At 37.8% G+C, this 25,543-nt stretch overlaps 2 protein-coding genes and 5 non-coding genes across 7 annotated transcripts; 3 read left to right on the top strand and 4 right to left on the bottom strand.

The window, feature by feature from the left end:
• Positions 1-213: 213 nt before the first annotated feature.
• On the top strand, positions 214-1,863 carry LOC112721726 (uncharacterized). Its single transcript, XM_025772764.1, has 2 exons — positions 214-475; positions 521-1,863. Exons 1-2 carry the CDS (start codon positions 214-216, stop codon positions 1,861-1,863), a joined length of 1,605 nt encoding a protein of 534 aa, XP_025628549.1.
• Positions 1,864-10,260: 8,397 nt separating this feature from the next.
• On the bottom strand, positions 10,261-10,334 carry TRNAI-AAU (transfer RNA isoleucine (anticodon AAU)). Its single transcript has one exon. It is a non-coding gene; the product is annotated as a tRNA-Ile (tRNA).
• A 1,298-nt stretch (positions 10,335-11,632) lies between these two features.
• LOC112725765 (small nucleolar RNA snoR122) lies at positions 11,633-11,712 on the bottom strand. Its single transcript, XR_003164850.1, has one exon. It is a non-coding gene; the product is annotated as a small nucleolar RNA snoR122 (small nucleolar RNA).
• Positions 11,713-12,034: 322 nt separating this feature from the next.
• Positions 12,035-12,121, bottom strand: LOC112725746 (small nucleolar RNA R44/J54/Z268 family). The gene has a single exon (XR_003164832.1). It is a non-coding gene; the product is annotated as a small nucleolar RNA R44/J54/Z268 family (small nucleolar RNA).
• Positions 12,122-12,380: 259 nt separating this feature from the next.
• LOC112725744 (small nucleolar RNA Z267) lies at positions 12,381-12,453 on the bottom strand. Its single transcript, XR_003164830.1, has one exon. It is a non-coding gene; the product is annotated as a small nucleolar RNA Z267 (small nucleolar RNA).
• A 9,247-nt stretch (positions 12,454-21,700) lies between these two features.
• On the top strand, positions 21,701-21,773 carry TRNAA-AGC (transfer RNA alanine (anticodon AGC)). The gene has a single exon. It is a non-coding gene; the product is annotated as a tRNA-Ala (tRNA).
• An 847-nt stretch (positions 21,774-22,620) lies between these two features.
• Positions 22,621-25,501, top strand: LOC112722511 (expansin-A15). Its single transcript, XM_025773568.2, has 3 exons — positions 22,621-23,249; positions 24,384-24,696; positions 24,838-25,501. Exons 1-3 carry the CDS (start codon positions 23,111-23,113, stop codon positions 25,142-25,144), a joined length of 759 nt encoding a protein of 252 aa, XP_025629353.1. The 5' UTR covers positions 22,621-23,110; the 3' UTR covers positions 25,145-25,501.
• Positions 25,502-25,543: the final 42 nt, after the last annotated feature.

Genomic DNA, 25,543 nt, shown 5'->3' with positions numbered 1-25,543 from the left:
GGTTCTCCTGCAGTGGTCCCGGTCTTCGAAGAGGTTGGAGTACCCGATGGGGTTGAGGATGCACTGCATGATGATGATGATGTGAAGCCCGCCACAATAGCGGATGATAGTGACGATGACACACCACGGCCGACTCTAGTTATGGGTAGAGGAGCATCTAGTTCGGGTACTAATTAGTACCCCCCACACTTTTCAGCTTTGGACTTGGATGCCATGGTACCTCAAGGGGATCCGAGAGTACCTGTTGGCTTCGGGACTAGAGAGACACAGAATATAGGTGTTGTATCAGAATTTCAAGTTGGTCAGCAGTTTCAAGATAAAGAAGAAGTCGTGTTAAGCGTGAAGACTTATAGCATTTGCTGTGGGGTTGAGTACAAGGTATTTGAATCCGATAATTTCAAGTACTATGGCAAGTGCAAGGAGTTCGGCAGTGGGTGCATATGGCTCATTCAGGTTAGCCTCCAGCAGCGTAGAGGTATTTGAGAGGTAAAACGATACAATGGTCCTCACACCTGTCTAGCCACATCGATATCTAGTGAGCACAGGAAGCTTGATTATCATGTTATATCGGCCTTCATACTTCCCATGATTAGAGCTGATGCCACCGTCTCGATTAAGGTACTGCAGAATGCCACGGATGCACACTTCGAGTTCAGGAGGGTTTGGATGGCTAAACAGAAAGCCGTGGCCCAGATTTATGGAGATTGGAAGGAGTCATACAATGACTTGCCACGATGGGTATTGGGTGTTCAGATCACGATGCCAGGTAGTGTTGCGGTGTTAAAGACGAGTCCTGTGCGAGTTAGTGGACAAGTGGATGACTCTTCAGCTTATTGGACATTCCCACCGTGTATTGAGACATTCCGTCATTACAAGCCGTTGGTAAGTATGGACGGTACCCACCTGTATGGAAAATGCGGCGGTACACTGTTGGTCACGATTGCGCAGGACGGAAACTCCAACATCATTCCTATTGCATTTGCACTTGAGGAGGGGGAGAATACAAAGTTGTGGTCATTCATTCTATTTCACCTGCGGCAACATGTGACACCTCATCCGGGTATACTCGTCATATCAGACAGGCACAACTGGATAAAGGTTGCATTGGAAGCTTCCGACGGTGGCTGGCTTCTGCTTACTGTATATAGGGCTTTTTGCATCCGACACGTGGCTGCGAATTTCACGCTGAGTTTCAAGGGCAAGGATGCACGGAGGTTATTAGTGAATGCTGCTTATGACAAGACCGAGGTCAAGTTTCACTACTGGTTTGACATTCTCCATGCTGAAGATCCTGCTATGCGCAACTGGACTAATCGGATTGACTATGCACATTGGACCCAACATCAGGACGAAGGTCAGAGATTTGAGCACATGACTACGAATATATCTAAGTGTGTGAACTCAATACTGAAGGGTCTGAGGAACCTTCCAGTCTGTGCGCTGGTGAAGGCCACTTATGGGAGATTGGCCGAGCTATTCATTCAGAAAGGCAGAGATGCCGAGGCACAGTTAGGAACAGAGCAGCAGTTTAGTCAGTATCTTATTAAGGTGATCGAAGCAAATCTAAATTCCTCAAGGTGTTTCACCGTGACTATGTACGACAGGGACAACTTAGAGTTTACTGTGGTAGAGATCACTCCGACAAGGAGTTTTTCACTAGGCACATACAAAGTATCCCTCACCGACCAGACATGTGATTGTGGCTATTTTCAGGCACTTCATTATCCATGTCGTTATGCCTTGGCTTGCTGTGCATATGCACGCCTGGCCTGGTTCACCTACGTCCACGAGGTGTATCGCCTTAGCTTTGTGTTTGATGTTTATCGCATGGGGTTCACACCTCCAGTTCTGGAGGGATTTTAGCCGCCGTACGATGGTCCGACCGTCATACCTGATCTGGCCAAGAAATGTGCGTCTGAGGGGCGCCCCAGGACTACCAAGGTCCGGACTACCATGGACGAGCCCAAGAGATGTGGGCTTTGTAGACAGCCCGGCCACATACGTAGGAGGTGTTCCCAGGGAGGATTTACCATCAGTTCTGCATCTGCCAGTAATGTGTAGGGTTTAGGATTTAGTTTTTTTATAATGTTGTTTTTCAATTCATCTTTCAGTTCATGTTATTTTGAATATGGATGCTTTATGTTAATTTTGGTTTATTTGATCAATCCGTTTCACCACATATGGACTCGCGTTTTACTAAAGATACAACGTATAATGTGAAGGTACTAAACATAACTAAAATTGAATACATAACATAACGTGGAATATATGTTCTACTAAAGGGTCTTAATATTTATTCACAACATAAGAAAACAACAAACTAAAATACATAACTACCCGACATACATAACTAAAACTGAATACACAACATGGAATACATAAAACATGATGCTAAATAGTCGCTACTCAATCCTAAGAGTAGATGCAATCCAGTGAAGCAGCGTCGAGGACGCCTGACCCACCAGACTCTCTGTGCCAGAGGGACCTCGTCCTCGTCACCGTTACCGTTTTCGTCACCGTCTCCGGCCTGGGGGACCTCCTCCGGTGTGCCAGCTTGTGTTGTGGATGGACCGGGCTGCGATGTACTAGGTCTTGCGAATGGAGATGGGGTGTCTCGTCCAATGCAAATGTGTCGTCCACATGTCCGGAAGGAAGCTCATTCAGGTCCACATCAACCCGAGTCTGGGATCCAACTACCGGAGACCTACGACTGGCCAACTCATCCTCTTGCATGATCATGATGATCTCATCAAGGAAATGTGACCAACCAAACTCCACGCCAAGGCCCTGACTGCCCATTAACTCTGACAGCATCTGACCTGGGCTAATGTACATCTGATGCTCAGCCAGACTGTCACCAAATCCGCGACCAAGAACACCGCTGCCTGCGTTAGGTCCTCCACCCACTCCACCACAACTGTATACATGGCTCCCTCCTGCGTCACCTACAGCTCGCTGGCCCTCAATTCCCCTAAGATGACCATGACCAAAACCCCTGCTAAACTCACCTCCGCCACACCCACCACCTCTACCGTGGTGTCCCCATGAACCCCCTAAACCACCACCACCCCCGCTCCCACCACCGTTACCACCTCCTCCACCTCTATGATTGTCGTCGTCACCTCCGTCATCCGCGTTACCACCATCATCGTCCTCGCCACTACTGTCATCCTGCCTGCCTCTACCTTCGCATCGAGCTCCACCACGACCACGAACACGACCTATAGCTCCTCGCACTCTACGACCCCTCCCGCCTCGCCTACCACGACCCCTCCCCTCTATCCTATCGATGGCCTCCTCCAACCAAATCCATTCACGCTGGCTCGATCGTGTCCCTACATGCTGCCTTTGCGCAACCCGACGGTTGTCCAAAACATCTGGCATCTGGTCCATCGCAGGGACTCATCCAGGACCTCTCTGTATCACCTGCACTGGAATCGCATCTGCCCTGGGATCACCTAGGAGGAGCTCAAGCAACAAGAATCTCCTGCCGTATTGATACCACCAATCCAGGTACTCATGGGAAGGTCCTGGATCCGCAACCACGTCAAACTACAGCACATGCTGCACCCTATTGACCTAATAAAGTTGCCAACTCTATAGCGTATCAGGAAACCACGGATCTCTACCTCTCCCATCCTTCGACATTAGAAAATTTATGTTCAGGGCAGCACGAGGTCTACCCTGAACCCCACCACTACGGCAGCACCCGATCTACCAGATGCCACTTAATGACAATGAAATAGATCAACGCTGTTGTAGCCTTCCACAATGCCATATGTCGTGGCTCCAATATCTCGGGGTACACCACCTAAACAACATCTAGCAAGCTATACGGCATCCACAAGAACTGTTCATACGAGTATTTATCGTTAGTCACCATAACTAATAAAAGATGCAAACCCTAATTTAGTTATGAATAGATTGAGACCAAAAGATACTCACATCACCGGGTTGGAGTAAATCTATCCTAAGCCTCCAATGCGCAACAGAGGCCCCTTGTCGCTCAACGTGGGCTGATAATCAGACCATCTACCATGTTATTAAAAAGATGATGCATAATTAAAGGGAGAGTACCTGGACGCTAACGGCCAATGGAAGACATCAAATCCGTTTGGCTAGAAACTAGGGAACCTCTAGAAGATCCTCGACTGGAGGAGCTGCAGTAGACCGGACAACTTGACGATATTTTTGTTCACCACACGGCACATGCACTTGAATAGTCATGACAGTGCAGTAGACCCCCATCTATACTGACCCATGTCCTCTAGCCTAGCGACATAGGGTAGCCAACGAATGTGGAGGCAGGCGGGTACCTGACTTATCCTCGAACAGCTGTGTGGATAGAAGCATCATGATATAGGTACGGGATATTTCCTAACCGTCTCATCGTCTGCCTTCTGCGGCAGCTCACTAAATGTCTCCTGAAACCATGTACACTTCACTGTGAACTTGTCAATGCAGTTCACAGGAGGAAAAACACCCAACAGCTCCTCAAACCATACCTACGCCAAGCGACCCCCCTTGATATGTCACGCAAAGTCCGTAAGACATCCATTGACATACTGACCGTCGATCAGGTGCCCTAGATGGTATGCTACATCTTGGAGCGTGATCGTGCACTCCTCGAACAACATGTGAAAAGTATGCGTCTCAGGCCGCCATCTCACCCTGAATGCGCTGACCAATGGCTCGTCCAGTCGAAACCATGTCTCGTTCAGTATTGCAAGATGGAATAAACCAGCCATCTGCAAGTACAGAATGATCCTATCGTCCAATGGCATATCGTGTTGCCGTCTCATGCTGGTGATGCATCGATTGGCTGTACAACAATAGAAAATTCCTTATCACAATCGTCACAATACAATTTCCAATGCATGAAATTCTGAAAACGATAAACATTGCATGCTCTAACTTTAAAAAAAAGGGTTCACCAAAGCATATAGTCCCACACGTTTACACAGAGAATACAAAGGATTAAAAAACTGAAAAAATCTAACATATCCTACATTTCTAATCATAATTATCTAACTCAAAAAATTATAGTTTTAGAAAATATTTATATTAATTTTTTCAAAAAACTAAAAAAATTTATAGCTATCACTACTCATCAAGCAAGTCTCGTTGAATACAAGACTAATAACTTAAAAAATCTAACATATCCTACTATCCTAAACAACCTTCTTTGGTACCATTTCAAGTTATCAAAATCTAACCACCTAATAGCTTACTACTTCTAATATGCACATGTATTAACATCACTAGAATACTCTAACTAACTACCACACGATTTATGTTAACATTAATAGAACGACTAATCTATGTTTAAAAAAGAAAAATTTGTTCACTAACCTCGAGGTGGATGGTGCCAGCAATATGCACGACTCCATCTAGCCGATATAGACGATTTGCGTCATCCTCTATGTGTTCAGCTTCCAATATTCCAGGGCTGCTTTCCGATGATTTCGGATCTGGGTGGTGGGGTTGGATGTGGGATTTGTATGTTTTGTAGTTCGAATGAATGAAATTCGATTTGTATATATAATCATTTTTACCATAAATCGAATTCATTGGATTCGAATTGCTTGAGAGATGTTTCGCATGTAAATCGAATCTATGGGTTTAGATTTACCATGGGCTTCTCTTCACGTCTATAGATCGAATTGAATGGATTTAATTTACTAGCATATATAAATCGAATCCATTTGTATCGATTTAATATGGTTTTTTAATTCGAAGTCACTAGCTTCGATTTATACGTGAAATCTATTTGCATGCAATTCGAATTCCATGTCTTTGATTTAATACGTATTTGGGTAAATCAAATTTATTAAATTCGATTTATATAAAAATACAACTTGGGACATTCAGATGACCTTTTACATTTTGGGGGATCTGCGTAATATTGAAATGCTATTGGTTTATTAAAGTAAATTGCCCTAAAGTTATCGTCAAAATATTCTTGTCACAAAAAGATAATCTTTTGTAAACATTAAGTTAATTTTGTTTAGAATAATGTTATATGACTAATAAAATTTATTATTTTTAACTAATATTTTGCTAATTAAAATATTTTTATACTAAATTTTAATACTATAAAAATAAAAAATTAGTCTAAAATATTGAATAATATTGATAAAAAGTATTAGCTCATTAATATTTTTTTTTTATCTAAGATAGAACTTATTCATTCCTTATGAAAGCTTAATACATTAGAGTGGTACAATAGCATAAAATCATGCAAATGAGAGATACCCACATAAATAAAATATTGTCTAAAAATTAAACAATATTTCTCGTAGTAAACATTAATTTTCAGTTTGTCTCTCATACTCTTTCGTGAACTCGATGGCCGAGGAGAGAATGAAGTCAACTAGCGTTTCTTTCTCTTAGAAGATTAGGAGGTTCCAAATCTGTCAAAGTTTTTAAAAAAGGGTAGCTGCCAATCGAATGCTTTTCTTTTAAATGGATCGTCTTCTTGTCTCTAAAATCATGTTGAACCATCTTTGCCAAAGCTGTTCCGACCAATCTACACAAAGGTAGGGGCCCATTTCCATTTTACTCCACACCAATTTATTTTTTGGATATTCAATTGGGGCACACATCAACAATATAGTAGGAATTCTACTCTATTGAGGTGTGACCATGTGAGAAAACCTTTATGAAATACTTTTCAGAGAAAAACTCGGATCTTTGGAGGATAGCGAAGCTTCCATAATAAACTTCAAAATATTTTTTCTCTACACTGTATCGGCTACTGGTCTTCTGGTGGATAAAATTTATGGAATGCAATTCTATAACCTTAAGCTACCGTGTACTTGCCACTTCTCTCATCCTTCTAGGTTACTGCATCTTCCTCTTCTTCTGAAATTTGTGTTAGCAAAATTTTGTTTGCAATCTATGCTCCAAAATTATTTCTAATTAAATCTTCATTCTATTGTCTATTGTTAGTGATTAGTTGGATAATCCATTAAAAATCAAATTTTGTATTGCTCTACCTATTAGTTGATATAGGACCTATAAAATGAATAATCCATGAGTCTTCAAATATTCTAATTTAGTTGCCTATTTCAATCTGCCATTGTAGTCCATCTTTTAAGATTTTTTGCCATTCTAAAATGCTTCCTCAGGTCCAAGAGGGATTTTGACTTGGTGTTGCCCTTAGAAAAGAGGAATATCAAAAATACTTGCTCTTGTATAGTCTATTGATCAGAGAATCAGGTTTTGTCAGAGTCCTCCAGCTTTGTTTAACCAACATAGCTAAATTAAAAACTTAGATCCTTAAAACCCAACCTATCCGACTTTTTAGCGCGACACATAACATCCTAACTCACCCATTGTAATTTTCTCTCTAAGCAAACCCTTTTACCCCCCCTTCAAAAGTTTATGGTACTTTTTTGGATACCTTTTAGTAAGGTGTCAAGAAGTTTAAAACATCTAAGAGTATAAATAGGTACTACAGTTGTGATGAGCGGATATTTTATACGCTTTTTTGCATCACTTTCATATAGTTTTTAGTAGTATTTAGTTTTTATTAAGTTTTATAGGTTTTAGTGTTAAATTCATATTTTTGGATTCTACTATGAGTTTTTGTATTTTTAACAATTTCAGAAATTTTCTGGCTGAAATTGAGGAGCTGGAGCAGAAGTCTGATTCAGAGACAAAGAAAGCACTGTAGATGCTATCTGGATCTGACCTACCTGCATTCGGAAGAGTTTTTCTGGAGCTACAGAAGTCCAAATGGAGCACTCTCAACGGCTATGGAAAGCTGATTTCTAGAACTTTCCAACAATGTATAATAGTCTATACTTTGCTTCGAATTAGAAGGCCCAAAATTGGCGTTCAACGCCAGCCATCTGACCAATTCTGGCATCTAGCACCAGTAAGGGATTCCAAGCTGGAGTCTAACGCCCAAAAAGGTGCCAGGATTGGAGTTCAACACCCAAGGAAGCCTAAGAACATAGATTTCATCAAAGCTCAGCCCAAACACTCACAAAGTGGGCCCCAGAAGTGGATTTTAGCACTAGATAGACTGTTTTACCCTTACTGGTCACTAGTTTAGTATTTAAAGTAGAAGATTACTCTTTGTTAAACATCTTCAGCCCTATTTTCGTTTTTACTATTGTATTTTACTTTCAGTATGAGTTTCTAAACCTCCTAGGTTGAGGGGAGGAGCCTTGCTGAGTCCTATGAATTAATAAAAGTATTACTGTTTCTCTTCGATCTGTGTTTGATTAATTCTAAGATGTGTGTTCGTTCTTCATCACTATGAATGTGTTGAACTGGCATAAGGTTATCACATTCTACATAGGTTCAGAGTGTGTTTTTCATCGGACAATGATGAACCACCAGCTTGAATACACATCTCTCAGACGGCTAATCCACGACTTTGTTGGGGACTTCTCGAGACATCAGTTCAGCCGATTTACGGGGAGATTAGGGTCTCTGTGGTAGAGGCTAGAACCTAAGGTGCAATATCCTCCGATCCGGAATATTCAACATTGTCTGTGGCGTTTTGAGTAGGATCTTCGAGGAGAATGAAGTGCAGAAGCTTCACCCTCAATCAGAATGGATCCGCACTAAACCTAGGGTTCAGATCTGGAGGAGTATTGGCAGCTGCTCAAACCAGTGTCAATCACATACATCCTGCCATTGAAGAAATAACTCACAAGCAAAGGAAGTAGTAATACCATAGTTAATTTAGAAAGACAAAGCAACTCCAATCCTCAACTATATTCCTATCGCTCTTTTCACAGTTTACACAACTTCTGAGTTCTAATTACTCTTTTTTTTACTCCATTTAATTCCTTATTCCTGCATCCAAATATTTGATATAAAAAATAATTTATACTAAGTTAAATCAACTCCTTCTGATCTGCCTGACTAAGACCTGCAGGATAACCATAGATTGCTTCAAGCCACAATTCTCGTAAGATCGACCCTAACTCGCTCAGGTATTACTTAGACAACCCAATACACTTGTTAGTACTGCTGTACGAGAGTGTGGAGTTCGTACGCACCAAGTTGCCACAACCTTTTATCAGCACTTCTTTGTTACTGATTGATAATAGAAGTCTCTTTTATGCTTGTAACTTCTTCTCCACTTTATCCTTGATGTAATCAAAGTTTTCCTCTTCAAACTCAATTATTGCCAGTAAACCTAATATTTATTGTGGTTTTCAATATTTAAAATTTGTAGAATCTGTGCCAAAATATCCCGAATATGGTTTAGAGTATTTCTATTAAAAAAATTAATAATTTTAAAATATTTACAATTTGGCCGCTGATTTTACTATAATCATCCAAAACTCAAATATTAGTTTATTCTAGCCAAAACTGAAAACATATCTTATAAATATGTATATTTAGATTTTTTTTTCTATCGCTATAAACTAAAGCATGCCATGTTTTTACTGGGTTTGATTAACATAAAAAAAGATGCATATATCTAAAGGTTCACACTCAAATGCAGTATAAGAAGGTACATAACATACAGAATAAATAATAATAAAAAAATCCACAAAACAATATTTATTTTTTCTTCTGTATTTTTGCACATTTTTAATATGTATCAAAATAAGCACCATTTCTAAAGTCAAGGATAACATTAACAGAGTTATCAACCCAAGTTATACAAAAAGAAAGGAATATACAGGTGTGCAAGTGCAACTTTTTTTTACCCCTTCCCACCGTGTATAATCTTATATTTTAGCGGTTATTGTGTAGGGACATTTTATGATAATTATCCTATGCTAAAGTAATTTTCATATATATTGAGAAAATAACAGCAAAACTTAGATAAGACAAGATAAGAGTAATAAGGACTAGTGTAAGTATAACAAAGAGAAAAGTTCCATTGACTCCTAAGATTACTAACTTACATCAAGTCATTAATATTACTCTCCTAGTCTCCTAATTGTGAATGTTCTTCTTAGAAACTGAGAGACCTGAAATAGTTGTTAGAGTAATGTGTATCAAGTTATTAACAAGCCAATGCAATGATGAACTATACTGTTCAACAAAGACACGCGACAAACTTGAAAGATATGTTGTGTTGTCATATAAAGTTACAATGATTCAAAGGACACAAAAATTGCTTTCAATGATTCTCCAATGTTAGTTCACCAAATTCAAAAGTTAGAAGATATTCCCTTCCCACTGCTGAAAGTTAATGAATTTCAAGCTATTGTCAACATTTGAGGGCGAAGGGGGAGATAATGGAAAAGGAAAAAAAGATAAAGAAGATCAAAAATTAAAATTTGGCCCATGCAGGTCTCGAACCTGCGACCTTCGCGTTATTAGCACGACGCTCTAACCAACTGAGCTAATAGGCCATTTGTTGTTAATAAACGAGAATGTTTTATATAACACATAACAATGCAACGTTAAGAAGAATTCTTGCTATCAAATCAAACATATCATCTTATAGATTTATTCACAATTTCACATTCCCATGTATCTCAGTCATTTATGAGCAAAGGATTTATTTAACATTGTGGGTTTGTAACAATCTTTCTGTAAGAATTAGAGGGCACGTGGGGAACTAAAGCCAATTTACATGATCTTAATTGCTTTTCAAGGCTGTGTTATGTTGGACTTGTTCGTCCTGCCCTAACATTCTCCTTTCGTGTATATATGATCTCTTGCCATTGATTTTCTTTTTAAGTTACATTTGAAATCACATTTAACAAAATCATAGGAAAATTAATTGAAAAATTAAAATTTTAGCATAGCAAGAATGTAGTCCACATGCGATCAATGGCTAGAAAAAGTTCCAATGGCAATTTCAAAATAAAAAATAATTTATTACCCTAATCCGGCTGTTTAACTAATGTGTCACTCTTTCTTAAATTTATTACTAAATTGTCACAATTTTCAGATTATTTATTTATATGCCATGGTGTATGGCACAATGATAATTTTGGAGTTGAAAAAATGAACACTCTTCCATATGTTCTAATTTCCTATCCTCCACGATCAACACCAGACCTCTTCCGTCTCAGAGTCTCCGGTCAAGAGACTGCTATTATCACCTCTGCCACCACCACCAACACCACCCTCTTCCATCTATCCATCTCCCTCCACTCTCAATTTGTTATTTTTTACAATTATTTACTTTTTAAAGTTCTAGATGTGATATTAATTTTTACTTGTATTTTATGGTGATAGTTTGAGATAGTAGTAAGAGATATTGGAAAACCCGTGGTTGCGGTGATTGTTGTTGAGTTGAACAAGTGATCAATCATGTAAAGAACTAGTGAGCCAAGATTGTTGCAACAGATTACAAGCCTTCATTAATAACAAAATAGATTGGTTTATTTCATAAGATTCTTTTGGAGCCCAACTCTGGTCAGACTTCAACAAAAGCAATCTTCAAATCTCCGTTCTTAGTTACAATCATCAGGCTTGTATCACATTGAATAGCAGCTCCATCCATGGCTCTTTTGCTAGTCATCCTTGGCACCAAAATGCTCAGAAGAAACCAAACACCAAAATGATCTCCAACATGGTTAGAGAAAACAACAATGACTTCACCAAGGAAGAATAAATCAGATGAATGTAAGCAGGAGTGAGCTAACAACACATGCAAATAACAAAGATCAGTAAAAAGATTTAACTATATAAGATGGATGGCCTCAGAGGTAGTGACAATCTAAGATTTCATCAGATACATATATCTGATAATACGTGCAATAGAATACATCATTGGCCAAACCATTACACAAGTATAATTTGAAAATTGATTTAAAAGTTAAAACAATGGGTTCTTCAATAGAGTAAAAGCAATAACATACATATGTTGAAAAACAAAATAGATTTGAACATCAGGTTCATTGACAAATGAAAAGTCAACAGAAAATTACACATTAGGGAACAAAATAAATAAACACACATAGCCATAACCATATCCATAAGAAAATGAGTTATACACTGATAGTTACAAAGGATGCAATATTAAATCAAAATGCTTAATCCCTAAATAAAACAAAGGGCTAATACGAAAAATATAATAACAGATTGTAGATTTTATATGAACGCATCAGAGAGATTCCCATTTTAGACTAAGTCATCACTCTCCTTCGAGTGCTGATGTCCCTGTCTATTTGTCATCATTTGCGAATAGAAAGAAATACTGCATTTGCAAGCTTAAACATGGATTTTTCACACAATGCCTCAGAGAAATAATTATAATTCAAGCAGAGAAATAATAAATGAAAAGAAAAAAAAAACTTGAACTTCAATTCTTCACAAGTAGAATGCCAGTTTCAATTTTTAAAAATCCGTAACGCAGAATATGCATTGCTAAATAGATTAAAAAATAGAGCTTCCTATTCCGAGGTGTGGAAAAAGGGGGAAAAACAAAATAGTGAAAGAAAAAGCGGGTGCCTCAGATCAAAGTTGATATCATAGAATTAAATCTCGAAGTATATTTAACACCATCACTGGCACATGTCACGGGAACAAAATAATGTTGCGATCGAATAATAAACATTTGTTGTTAAATGTAAAACCACGATACTAGTGATCTTTTCCCCTGGTAATAAGGGGTGAAATTAGAGACGGAGATGAAGAATAAAAACAGGATTGAAAGAGAAACCAGTAATGAAGCTCAAGCAAAATCCTTGACGGCTTTTGGTTCTGCCCTACATCGTTAGGGATTTCAGATTCTCGGATTTATAGGAGAGAGAGAGAGAGAGAGAGAGAGAAATTAGGGTTTCAGAAGGGGGCGCGTTAAGTTGTTATGCAGCAGTTTCCTTTTGTTTTTCTTATCTTAGTAGGGAACTTGGGTTGGGTCCAAATGGCAATAGAAAATGAATCGTTAATTAACTAGGCCTGTCAACAACAATCAGCTTAATGGATAGCCCACATAAAAAAAGAACAACATGATGGAGGAAATTCTTTGGGCTCTGCCCCTTCCTTTTACTGAAAAATTTAAAGTGAGTTTGAGAAGTAAGAACTTCTTTTATTTGAACAAAAAACTGATCTTTTGAAAAAAAATCTTTATTTTAAACTCAATTTGATAGTTTAAAATGATTTTAGCATATTAGTGAAATCAAGTATGCTATGTATACATTAAAATTAGTCACTAAAATCAACTATTATTATAAATTACATGTTAAAATACAAGATACACATTAAATGTTACTTAACAAAATCGTTTAGCTGTAGTTTGTTAGTTAGTTTCAAGTAGTTAGCATAATTCAGCAAGTGGTAGAGTTAGTTAAAGCTAATTGAGATATTTATTAGAGTAGGTTATCAGGTTCAGTGGTTGCATAATTAGCTAGGTGTACACATGTGTATATAAGACAAATGAGCCTACAGTGAATGATGAGTTTTGCCATTTACTGATTTAGCTTCTATCTTTCAAATTTCTCTTCTCTGATCTCCCAATTTCACACACTCTCAAGCTACTCTTGCGGCACCTTCAACATGGTGCGGTGAGCGTAGACCCTAAGAGGGTAGCGTGTGTGACGAACAGAGGATTGAGGAATATGAGAGGTTGAATCTCTACACCTATTCTCTAATCTTGCAAATCGAACAAGATTGGACAGCAATGGCAGAACCGTATAATAACACATCTTCTGGTATTGATTTGCATGCATTGAGTAACGTGCTGAATCAAATTGCTTCGATCCAAGCACAAATCACATGAAATAGTCTCAGTTCGAATCAAGATTTGTCAAGTCCCTATTACCTGCATTCATCAGAAAGTACTAGTATTCCTCTCACTTCAGAAGCTCTAGACAGAAAGAACTACAGTTCTTGGAGTAGATCTATATTGTTAGCATTAAGTGCAAAGAACAAATTGAAGTTTATAGATGGTAGCCTAGCAAGACCAGAGAAAAATGATAGTCTATATGAATCTTGGCAAAGATGCAACACTTATGTGTTAGCATGGATCAATCTTTCATTGAGCTGTAGCATTCGTCAATTGGTGATATGGAATAGCATAGCAAGTGATCTATGGAATGAATTGAAGCGGTGGTACTACCATGGTGATAGATTTCGAGTGGCCGAGCTGTATAAGGAGTTATACACAATCAGACAAGGAGATATGGACGTCACAATATATTACACCAAGCTGAAGTCAATTTGGGAAGACATCAAGAACTTCAGATCAATCCCGTCATGTGAGTGTGGAACAAGATGTTTGTGCTCCTTGGGAATCATCAGGCAGTATAAGGTGGAGGATCAGGTAACACGATTCCTAAGAGGATTGAATGACCAATACTCATGCGTAAGGTCCCAAATCATGTTAATGGATCCACTCCCTGGCATCAACAATGTGTTTTCACTACTCACACAGCAAGAAAGGTAGAATCACAGCCTTGAACCTATCTCAGACCCAAAGTTGCTCGCATATTCTACTTTTAACTCAAACACTACAGTCTATAATCAAGGTAGAGGGAGAGGTAGAGGTAGAGGAGGTAGGTATCAAGCTAGTGCAAGGGGAGGGGGCAAAGGCAAACTACATTGCTTATATTGTGAAAAGTTGGGGTACACTGTTGAAACATGCTATAAGAAGCATGGCCTTCCACCACACTTAAGGCAAAAGTATGGTGGAGAAGCTGCTGTAAATGCCATGACCACATCAGACATTGAGATAGAAAATGAACAACTCAGTTCACAGTTGGGAGAGATTGAGAATGTCAATTTTGGATTTACTACAGAACAAAAAGAGGCTTTACTAGCTTTACTACACAAGCAGGAAGTAAAGAATATCCATAGTGCAAATCAAATTGTGACATTACCATAGTCACAACCTCATCAAGGTAATTTGGTACACATATTGCATTTTAAAACCAATGTGACAGATTTAAGGATTTCAAACAAAAAGTGCACTTCTTGGGTAATTGACACTGGGGCTACAAATCATGTGTCATATGCGCTTGAAGATTTTAAAACCTATTATCAAATAGATCCAATTCTTGTAAAATTGTCAAACGGTTCTTACACCACAAGAAATACAATTGGAACTATTGTTTTCTCTGAAAAATTGTATCTTGTCAATGCATTGTATATACCATCCTTCAATTTCAAGCTTATTTCAGTTTCAAAATTCATTGCATCCCTGCATTGCACTATGAGATTTTCTGAAAAATTGTGTGAGATTCAGGACTGCAACTCCAAGAGGATGATTGGCAAAGCTGAGGTTGCTGCAGGTCTTTATACACTGAATACAGATTAGTTAAACCTCACACAATCATGCATCACAAATATTCAAAAGTCATCCGATAATAACACCTGGCATCTTAGATTGGGACATCCATCCTTACGTAACATGAACACAATAAAAAGGAACTACAATTTCATTAATTGTAATAATGTTGATGTACCTTGTAACGCTTGTCATTTAGCAAAGCAAAGAAAACTCCCTTTTCTAGCAAGTAATAAAATTTCAGAACATTGTTTTGAACTAATTCATGTTGACATATGGGGTCCTCTCTCAACTCCCTCAATTGAGGGTCACAAATATTTTTTGACTATTGTCGATGATAAATCAAGGTATACTTGGGTTTATTTCATGAAAGCCAAATCAAAAGTCTTCATATTTGTTACAATCTTTTGTCAATTTGGCTAAAACTTAATTTGGTGAAACTGTTAAAGCAATTCGCAGTGACAATGGGCCAGAATTTATCATGTCTACATTCTATGCTTCAACTGGCATCATTCATCAAAGGACATGTGTTGAAACCCCTCAACAAAATAGAATTGTTGAGAGAAAATATCAACACATTCGTGCAGTAACTAGAGCCCTAATTTTTAGTCAAACTTGCCACATTGTTACTGGAATTATGTCATAAAACATGTAATTCACCTAATAAATGTCATTCCCTCTACATTCTTAGATAATTAAACACCTTATCAAGTTTTGTATTAAACCTTATCTTCAATTTCAGATTTGAAAGTGTTTGGATGTTTGGCATATGCCATCACTGTCTCTGCTGGTAGAAAGAAACTGGATCCCAAGGTAAGGAGGTGTGCCTTCTTGGGATTCAGGGAAGACACCAAAGGATTCGTGCTTTTAGAATGATTTCAAATCAAATGTTTCTTTCAAGAGATGTAAAATTTTATGAAAGTTTATTTTTCTTTCACACCTCATGCACACAACAACACTCATAAAAAATTACAAGTGATCAAACAACATTTGCAATACATGACCCATTCACTTATCATTTTGAGAGCCCTCCGATACAATTTACTTTTCCCCCAAATGCACAAGATAGCATCGTGCATTCACACACTCCCAGCAGCACAACACACCCGCACACACCAGCTACACCGGCTACCTCCACGTCAAACACTCCATCTCTCACACACACTATGGCTGAATCCACTTCAGCTAGCTCTAACACCACTGGCCATGCATCAGCATCTCATTTAGATAAGCAGGCTTCACATATCATTTCTCTTCGAAGATTCACCATAGAAAAGAAACAACCATCATACCTATCAGATTTTTAGTGTATGAGCATCTCTACAACTTCACTCAAAAAATATCCCATCTCACAGTTTTTATCCTACCATGCACTTTCACCATCACATAAGGCATTCTCTTTGGCCATCTCCACCGACAAAGAACCCAAGCACTATGAGGAAGCTGTATCTGATGCGAACTGGAGGAAAGCTATTGAAGAAGAATTAAATGCACTGCAGCATCTCCAAACTTGGCACTTTACAACTCTTCCACCACACAAGAAAGCTATTGGCTATAAGTGGATCTTCAAACTTAAACATAATCCAGATGGCACCATTGATAGGTACAAAGCCAAGTTAGTGGCAAAGCGATTCACACAAGTTCCGAGAATTAATTATCTGAACACTTTCAGTCCAGTCTTAAAGCTCAATACTCTACGAGTTGTCCTTGCTTTAGCTGCTGCAAAAGGTTGGTTTTTAAAGTAAATCGATGTTAATACAGCCTTCTTACATGGTGATTTGGAGGAAGAAGTTTATATGCAAGTTTTCCAAGGCTTGAATGTACCCCCAAAGTCTGTTTTCAAGTTAAACAAGTCCCTATATGGACTCAAACAAGTCAGCTGGCAGTGGAACAACAAGCTCAAGTCTGTTCTCCTTGAGCATGATTACTTGCAGTCGAAATCTGATCATAGCCTATTGATAAACCAATATTTTATGGTTTATCTTGTGCAAAATTGAGTGGATTTTATCCACTATTCTCACACTTATTCATAAAATTCGCATGTTTTACATTTTCCTTCCTAATTTTGTGCTGTGATTGAAAACATGCTTATTTGGCCTTAAATTTGCTATGTTTAATCCTCTCTTATTACCATCCGATGCCGTGATATGTGTGTTAAGTGATTTCAGGGTTTATAGGGCAGGAATGGCTTAGAGAATAGAAAGGAAGCATGCAAAAGTGGAAGGAATACAAAAAATTGAAAGAATTGCTAAGTTGTCAAGCCTGACCTCTTCATACTAAATCGATCATAACTTGAGCTACAGAGGTCCAAATGAGGCGGTTCTAGTTGCGTTGAAAAGCTAACATCCGGGGCTTCAAAATGATATGCAATTTGCCATAGTTGCCATGCAGTTAGGTGATGCGCACGTATGATGTACGCGTACGCGTGACACGCGCAGAAGACCATTGGCGCGTACGTGTGACGTACGCGTACGCGTGACGTGCGCCACGTGCAGAAATTGCAGAAAACGTTGAGGGCGATTTTGAGCTGATTTTTGGCCCAGAAAACACAGATTAGAGGCTGCAGGGTGGGGGAATCATTCATTCATTCACACAACTTTTCATTCACATAATTTTAGGTTTTAGATGTAGTTTTATAGAGAGAGATGCTCTCTCCTCTCTCTAGGTTTTAGGGTTCTTAGCTTTAATTTTTCTCAATTTCAGATTTCTATTTTACTTTAATTTAGTTTTCTTCTACTCTTATTAGTTCTAGAACTTTAGTTTATCTATTTCTCTTGTTGGCTTATTTATTTTCCCAATTTAATTTATGAACCCTTCATGTTAGATTCAATTTCCTATTTAATGCAATTTGAGGTATTTCATGTTTATTGCTTCTTGCTTTATTTGTTATTATTGATGCTTGCAATTATTGGTTGTTTAGATTTATTATCTCTTATTAATTTCTATGTTTTTATGTTATGCTTTTCAAGTGCTTGATAAAATGCTTGGTTGGATTTTAGTATAGATTTCTCTCCTTTTGGCTTTGGTTGAGTAATTGGAGACTCTTGAGTTATCAAACTCCTTTGTTGATTGATAATTGAAAGTTGCTAATTGATTTGGATCCCTCTAAAGCTAGTCTTTCCTTAAGAGTTGACTAGGACTTGAGGAATCAAATTGATTCATCCACTTGACTTTTCTTCATAGTTAGAGGTTAACTAAGTGGGAGCAATGGACAATTGATGTCACACAATAAAAGACAAGTAAACTTGTAGGAAGATAGCTCATGAAAGCAGGGAACATAGAATCAAGCATTGAACCCTCACTGGAAGTGTATATGCACTCTAATCGCTCAAGTGTCTAGGGTTAATTCACTCTAATCTCCTCTAGTCATGCTTTCTAAAACTTTGTTCTTCATCTAACCAATCAACAAATATTTAATGTACAACTACAAACATCATGAGGTCTTTTCAAGGTTGTAATGGGGCTAAGATAAGGGTGAGGCTATAGGTATGGCCAAGTGAGCTATAATATGAATCTTTGACTAACCTAAGTTCTCACCTAACATACACACACTCTATATATATGAATTTATTCCTAACTATCCATAATCTCACTTTTATATATTTCACATACTCATGTATCAAGTTTTCCTTAATTTCACCATATATGCATTGATCTTTTATTAAACTTAATATTGGGGTAATTTTGTCCCCTATTTATTTATTTATTTATTTATATTGTAAATTTTTTTTTTAACATGAAAGAAAACATAACATATCAATGCATATGGTTTTTCTAGTCTCACATGAGTATGCACCCAAATTCCCAATATTTTTGTCAACACATTTTCATCAACCCAAGTTTTCACAATTTTCCACACTTAATTGATACACAATCTCTATCTTAAGCTAACCAAAGATTCAATTGGGGTAATTAATTATTTTTCCGCTTAAGGCTAGTGATGTGGTAATATAAAGAACAAATGGAGGTTAAAAGGCTCAAAGTGGAAAACAAGTAATTGAAATGGTAGGCTATTTGGGATAAGTGAGCTAATAACAATTAATGGCCTCAATCACATGTATGCATGCAAATACACTAAACAATGGACATATAGAATGGAACAAACCATAGATTGCAATCATAGAGAAGAAAACACACAAGAATAAAAATCATGGTTAAATAATGTAACCATATAATTAAACTCAAAATCTCACAGGTTGTATGTTCTTAGCTCAAAAACCATGTTCCAAATTAAAATCTTCAAACAAGTTTAACAAAAAAGTTTTAATTTAAATTAGTGAAATGCTATAAAAAGGGTCTTGAAAAAGAATTTATCACTCCAACCAAGTAGTGGTAGAAGAACATGCACAAAATCAACAAACATGCAATCAAACATGCAAATGTAACAACTAATTTATCAAGAAAAATTAAACATTGGTGTTGAAATAGGAAGGGCGAAAAAGGGAGATGCACGCCAAGCCGAGTAAACATCGACTCATAGACCTACATCCAGTCCGGAACGGTCGGCGAGTCGAGATTCAAGTAACAAACACTCTCATTAGCATCAGGGAGGGCGAGCTCATACTGACGCTCGACGTCGCCACCCCCGCATACCACCCCTTGGTCACGGAGCCTCTGAAGATCCGCATCCGTCATCCAAGACGGCACCCCCCAAACATCACTGGTCACCCAGGAATACCGAGAGGAGACGCCCCTGGCCGGAGCTATCGGAGCACCCACACCCTCATCCCTCCTTTTACTGCCAGACATACTTAAAACAGGAGGAGCACCACCATCAGCCCACTAAAGCTACAGGGCGAGAAACGGAAGAGAAAACGAAAAATACCACCATCTACCACAAGCTACGCCTACAAACAGTGGTGCTCACATCCCCAAAATAAACACCGCTAGCCCTATCCCAAACCCAAAAAGCAAAGGAAAAGAAACGACAACTCCAGCGCGTGCAAGCAAAATAAAAACAGAGATAATGAAAGCAAAGAAGAAGAACACCAACCTGAAAAAAACTAAAGTAGAAGTGAAAAATGAGGAGTTGAAGTAGGAAACGGCGCAGAGCGCGGAGCCAAAAATGCACCAGGGAAGAAAGAAGTAGAGGAAGCAGAGAAAATGCAGAAGTAAGTAAAAAGAATGAAGCAAATGAGGGAAAAGAGAAGGATGAAAAACAAAACAGTTGCGAGAGGCACCAAAACCGAAAAAACCCCAACGAACCAACAAAGGCGTAAGGACAAAAATGGAAAAACAAACCAAACATCCCTTCACAATAAATGCACCCACAAAAAGCGTAACTGACACAACTCCTCGGAAAGCACAACAGGCATAGGAATACGAAAGGGCCAAGCTAACACGCACTCTGGAAAATAACAACTCCAGAGGAACGCCCGCTCCCGCAGACCCATTTCGCTGGTCTCCCTCCAAACGACCTCCCGGACGCTAAACCCCGCCAGGGTAAGCACCAAACAAAGCCATAAACGGCAAAGCCCATGTCCTCCAGCGACGAAGACTGACCTCGCTTGCTCTCCCGCTGCGGGGGTAACTGTTACGGATCCAACACCTCCGGATCCCACACACCCAGAGCGGCCCCTAACCTGGCAACTCGGGTTCGGCCCGCTTCCTCCTTCTGGAAGGCCCAAATCGGCCCACTAGACTTTATCACCGACATTCAAGTCCAAATACCTCCCTTATCTTGGCCAAATAAGATAAGATAAGATAGCTACCATCACTTATATAAAGGGGAGTCCGAGGCCTTCTCAGGTACGTCACCCATTCCACTCACCTCATACCTCTTAGATCCATTCTAACTTGAGTGTCGGAGTGTCTTTGCAAGTACCACCCCCCGTTGCTCCAGCCAAACATTCCGGCGACCGTCTCGACTCACAAGTCTCCGATCCATTTCACAACCCGTACCAGACTTGTACAGTGTATATATATATATATATACAAGCTAAGAATAACTTTTATATCAGATAATATGTTCACTGTCATGAAGTACGTATGTGTCGAAGTATGATTGTTATGAGTTTTGTAAAAGTACGTACGAATATATTGCTAGATATTCTGATTAAGACAATATGTGTGTTTGTGTTGGATTGGAATACAACAAGAAGCACCGTTAAATGCAGTAAAGATATAATAGCCACATGTGCAAACAAGGATTGAATTGTTCTAGAGGCAAGTAAAGAAAAAGAAGTTGTACAGTGTTTGTGAATGTCTTCATTCGGAAGATCAGAATAATGATTGACTCACCAAACTTGAAACAGGGAAGATATCCTTCAAGAGTTGGAAGTGACGGTGGAAATAGATCTACATATTATGTTTAATATATGTTGATGAGTTCAATGGGAAATTCAAGTGGTTGCTTCTTTTTCTTTTTCCATGTTTTGTACCACATTCACATCGGTGCATAGCTGGATAGATATATGACCTGTCTTTGTTTCTGTTCATGTGCTGTCAACTATATATGAAATTATGAAGTATTGAAGTGTATGCGTACTAGCGTATTACATATGAAAAAATAATATTTTATTTTGGATTAATAATTAAAATGGGGATGTAGCTCAGATGGTAGAGCGCTCGCTTAGCATGCGAGAGGTACGGGGATCGATATCCCGCATCTCCATTCCATTAATTATTATAATTAACAAAAGAAGCGACTATTTTATATTTTTGTTCCATAATTTTTCGATTCAGAAATCAGAACCATACCATGACATGCTTCTTTGTTTTATATACCGAAAGGGAGCTATATATATATATATATGCACTATGCTCTAAGATCCAATGGAAACAAGAATATAATTGCCGTAAATATGGAAACAAGTGTTAGTTGCTGATGAGTAGTGAGTACTCATTAGAAGAAGAGAATCGAAAACGAAACAGGACTTTAAATTTTGCTGCAAAGGTACAAACTCAAACTACTACAATTAAATTTAAAATTACAAGTTTACAACTCATATGGTTCGGTTAAACTAGCTTAGTACGTAGTTGCCAATATTTTAATAATTTTCCCACATGAAACTACTAAGTACTGTATGCATGAGGTTTCATTTAGTTCAACTATCCGGGGTTTAATTATTTGTAGGTAATTTCAACTTAGTAAACTTCACGTTAGCATAAATTTAATGGAATGAAATGTAATAAATGAGAGTGGTCGTGATGGTCCTCTAATTTAACTTTTGTTGGTAGAGTTATTATCAATCAACCACCGCCTCACCCCACATGATTGAACTTGTTAGTAGAAGATTGGACCCAATTTGATTGATGTTCCAAATCAAAGCATGGTGGTAATACTATTTAAATTTGAAATAAGCTTGCTACCTGCCATGCAAAGTGTGTAGTATGTACTAGCTAGTATTGATTGAGAGTTGAGACTTGAGAGGAGCTAGCTGCTTGTGTTTTTCCTCGTGTCCACCTCTATAACTTCTAACGCAATATATATAATCATTTACTTGATTAATTTCATTCCTATGATTCTAAACCATGCAATCTATTTCACAATGGTGCATGCTTAAATATAGACTCAAGCGTTTCAGGAATAAAAGAAGGGGTTCAAATTCCACTCACTATGCATAGTTGGGTAACAAATTCACCAAATTTTGGTAACAATATTGTGTGGCGAGGGCGCTTTGCCCCTCTTGAGACAGTGACAGTTTTCACTACCACATACAAGAGCAAATTAAATTATGCACTCTTTAACTCAAAACAAAACAAAGAAAGAAAGAAAATGATGAAAACCACGTGGTTTAAGGAAAATTTGAGCTGTCTGGCTGTCTCAGCTTAGAAAAATAGAACATCAACACTTGGCAAGATGAGAGTCCCCACACTTGACACAGTTATTACTATTTGGCCACAATGCAGCATCTATTTATTCCACTACCTTTTGCATTCTTCTTCCATAGTTCCATTTATTCTTCACTCCATTAACTTTACATATTGTGATTAACTGCTGCATGAAAGATGGGATTTTTGGGAGTTGTGTTGATGGGGTTTATTTCATTAGTAGGAATAGGTGTTCATGGGAATGATGCTAATGGTAATAGTTGGTTGGATGCCCATGCAACCTTCTATGGAGGGGGTGATGCCTCTGCCACAATGGGTATGTACGTCTCCTATTTTTTTAATTTTTATTATGGTTATATGAGTTATAATATATATGACAAGGTTTAAGGTTGATTTGACTAATTAAATTGCTAGACAAATTATTCTTTCATTTCAATAATAAGAGAGGGGAATCACACCTACAATAAAAGATTTTCAAAATCAACTGAATTTTGAAATTTTTACAATGTAAAAGTGATTTCACAATATATTTCTAAATATACTCAATTCGAGGTATGTACTTTCTTTACTTCAATATCTAATATTATCATGAAACTACTTTTTATAAAAATTTAAGCAAATTAAAAAAATACATAAATAATTATATCTCTAATATATCTTTTACATAAGAATTTTGTTTAAATAATTTTTTTTCAATTTATGTGAATTTTATATAGACATTCTTTTACTTTTTTTTATTTGCTTTATATTTATTAATTTATTTTTGGATAATAAGAAACTAATTTTAAATTTTTTTGTCATATAAAATTTAATACTATATCATAAAACTACTTATCTTATAAATTTAAGTCGAGAGAAAAAAGCACTTGTATAAATATATCTTTAACAAATTACAAATATATTTTTAATCTTCTAGATAAATAACACTTTTTCTTTCACTTAATAATTGATGCTATTAGAAATTAAGTATGAGGAGTGTTAGCAAGCGACAGATTTTGTAATTTGTAGTCATTAATTAATTATCATTAATGTTTTAATAGTGTGAAATTACATCTAATGTATAAAATTACTCATTTTTTTACTGATTAAATCCTTACCAGATTTTAATAGAGAGAAAATCTAGGAGGCCAGCAGATTTTGTAGTTTTTAGCCATCAATAATGTTTCTAATGGTGTGAGATTGCATATAATGGTATAAAATCATTCAATTTCCTTTTGATGGTTAAGTGTTGGCCAGAATTTAACAAAAATGTTGTCCCTAGCACTCCTCTCTAATAAAAGTGCTGGCTCATGGACTTTCTCATTATTATATATATAGTCTGAACCATATCTTCAGTCATCCTTGAAATATTAGTTTTTCTCAATATTAAGCATTGGTCGCATGCAGAAAATTTAAAGTGTGAGAATAAGAACAAAATCTTGAATTTGTATTGTTTTGTGGTTGATTTTAGGTGGAGCTTGTGGATATGGAAACCTGATTAGGCAAGGATATGGGACTGAAACAGCCGCTTTGAGCAGTGCATTGTTCAACAATGGCATGAGCTGTGGGGCATGTTTTGAGGTGAAGTGTGTGAGTGATCAAAGCTGGTGCCTCCCTGGCTCAGTTGTGGTCACTGCCACCAATTTCTGTCCTCCAAACAATGCCCTCCCAAGCGATAACGGCGGTTGGTGCAACCCTCCCCTTCAACACTTTGATCTCTCTCAACCTGTCTTCCAACAAATTGCTCAATACAGAGCTGGCATAGTCTCTGTAGCTTATAGAAGGTAATTCTTTTTGCATAATCTATCATTTGTTGTTATTATATGATTGCAGAACAACGCCATGGTGATATTTTTCTTCAAAAGATTTTGTTAGAATTAATTAGTGTGTCAAGTAAATTTAGGTTCCTTTTGTGATAAGAGCAGGGTCCCATGCCAAAGGAAAGGAGGCATCAGATTCACCATCAATGGCCATTCTTACTTCAACCTAGTCCTAATCACCAATGTTGGGGGTGCGGGCGACGTTACCGCGGTTTCCATCAAAGGCTCAAGAACCGGTTGGCAACCAATGTCCAGGAACTGGGGTCAGAACTGGCAGAGCAATTCTTACCTCAATGGACAAAGCCTCTCCTTTAAGGTCACCGCCAGCGACGGCCGCACCGTTGTCTCCAGTGATGTTGCCCCTCCTGGTTGGTCCTTTGGCCAGACCTTCACAGGCCAACAATTCCCTTAGGAGACACAATAACATAGATCCTTATTTCTCATACAATTAGTACTATATTACCATTTATGGTTGATATTCAGTAGGATAAATTTATAATGCAGAGTAAAGCGAATATAGGAGTAAGTCATTAAGAGAAAATGGGAGGGGATTATTTTAAATTGTTCCTTATCATTTGGATTGTATTACAATAAGAGTTATGCGCTGCTTTCTAAAGGTAGTGGGCAGATTATCACCGGCCATTTTATCTTATTTTTTTGGTCTATTGGGAGGTTTAGTCAAGTTTGAAGCATGATTTTTGAGCTTAGCCAAGAATAACAAGAATAAAGATCAATAGAATATATATAATAAGAAGCATTTTTGCTGCAATGTTTATCTTAGCTAGTTATCAGCTTTAATTCCTTAACTAGT

The sequence above is a fragment of the Arachis hypogaea genome, chromosome 11 (genome assembly GCF_003086295.3).
Source record: "Arachis hypogaea cultivar Tifrunner chromosome 11, arahy.Tifrunner.gnm2.J5K5, whole genome shotgun sequence".
In the NCBI taxonomy this organism is placed as follows: Eukaryota; Viridiplantae; Streptophyta; class Magnoliopsida; order Fabales; family Fabaceae; genus Arachis; species Arachis hypogaea.
This window is presented reverse-complemented; position numbering and strand designations above follow the sequence as displayed.

Excerpts from the sequence above, each read along its gene's own strand:
- LOC112721726 (XM_025772764.1), top strand. The coding sequence starts at position 214 with ATGGTACCTCAAGGGGATCCGAGAGTACCTGTTGGCTTCGGGACTAGA. Across the intron at positions 476-520 it reads TAGCCTCCAGCAGCGTAGAG|CCACATCGATATCTAGTGAG; the intron begins GTATTTGAGAGG and ends ACACCTGTCTAG.
- LOC112722511 (XM_025773568.2), top strand. The coding sequence starts at position 23,111 with ATGGGATTTTTGGGAGTTGTGTTGATGGGGTTTATTTCATTAGTAGGA. Across the intron at positions 23,250-24,383 it reads TGATGCCTCTGCCACAATGG|GTGGAGCTTGTGGATATGGA; the intron begins GTATGTACGTCT and ends GGTTGATTTTAG. Across the intron at positions 24,697-24,837 it reads GTCTCTGTAGCTTATAGAAG|GGTCCCATGCCAAAGGAAAG; the intron begins GTAATTCTTTTT and ends TGATAAGAGCAG.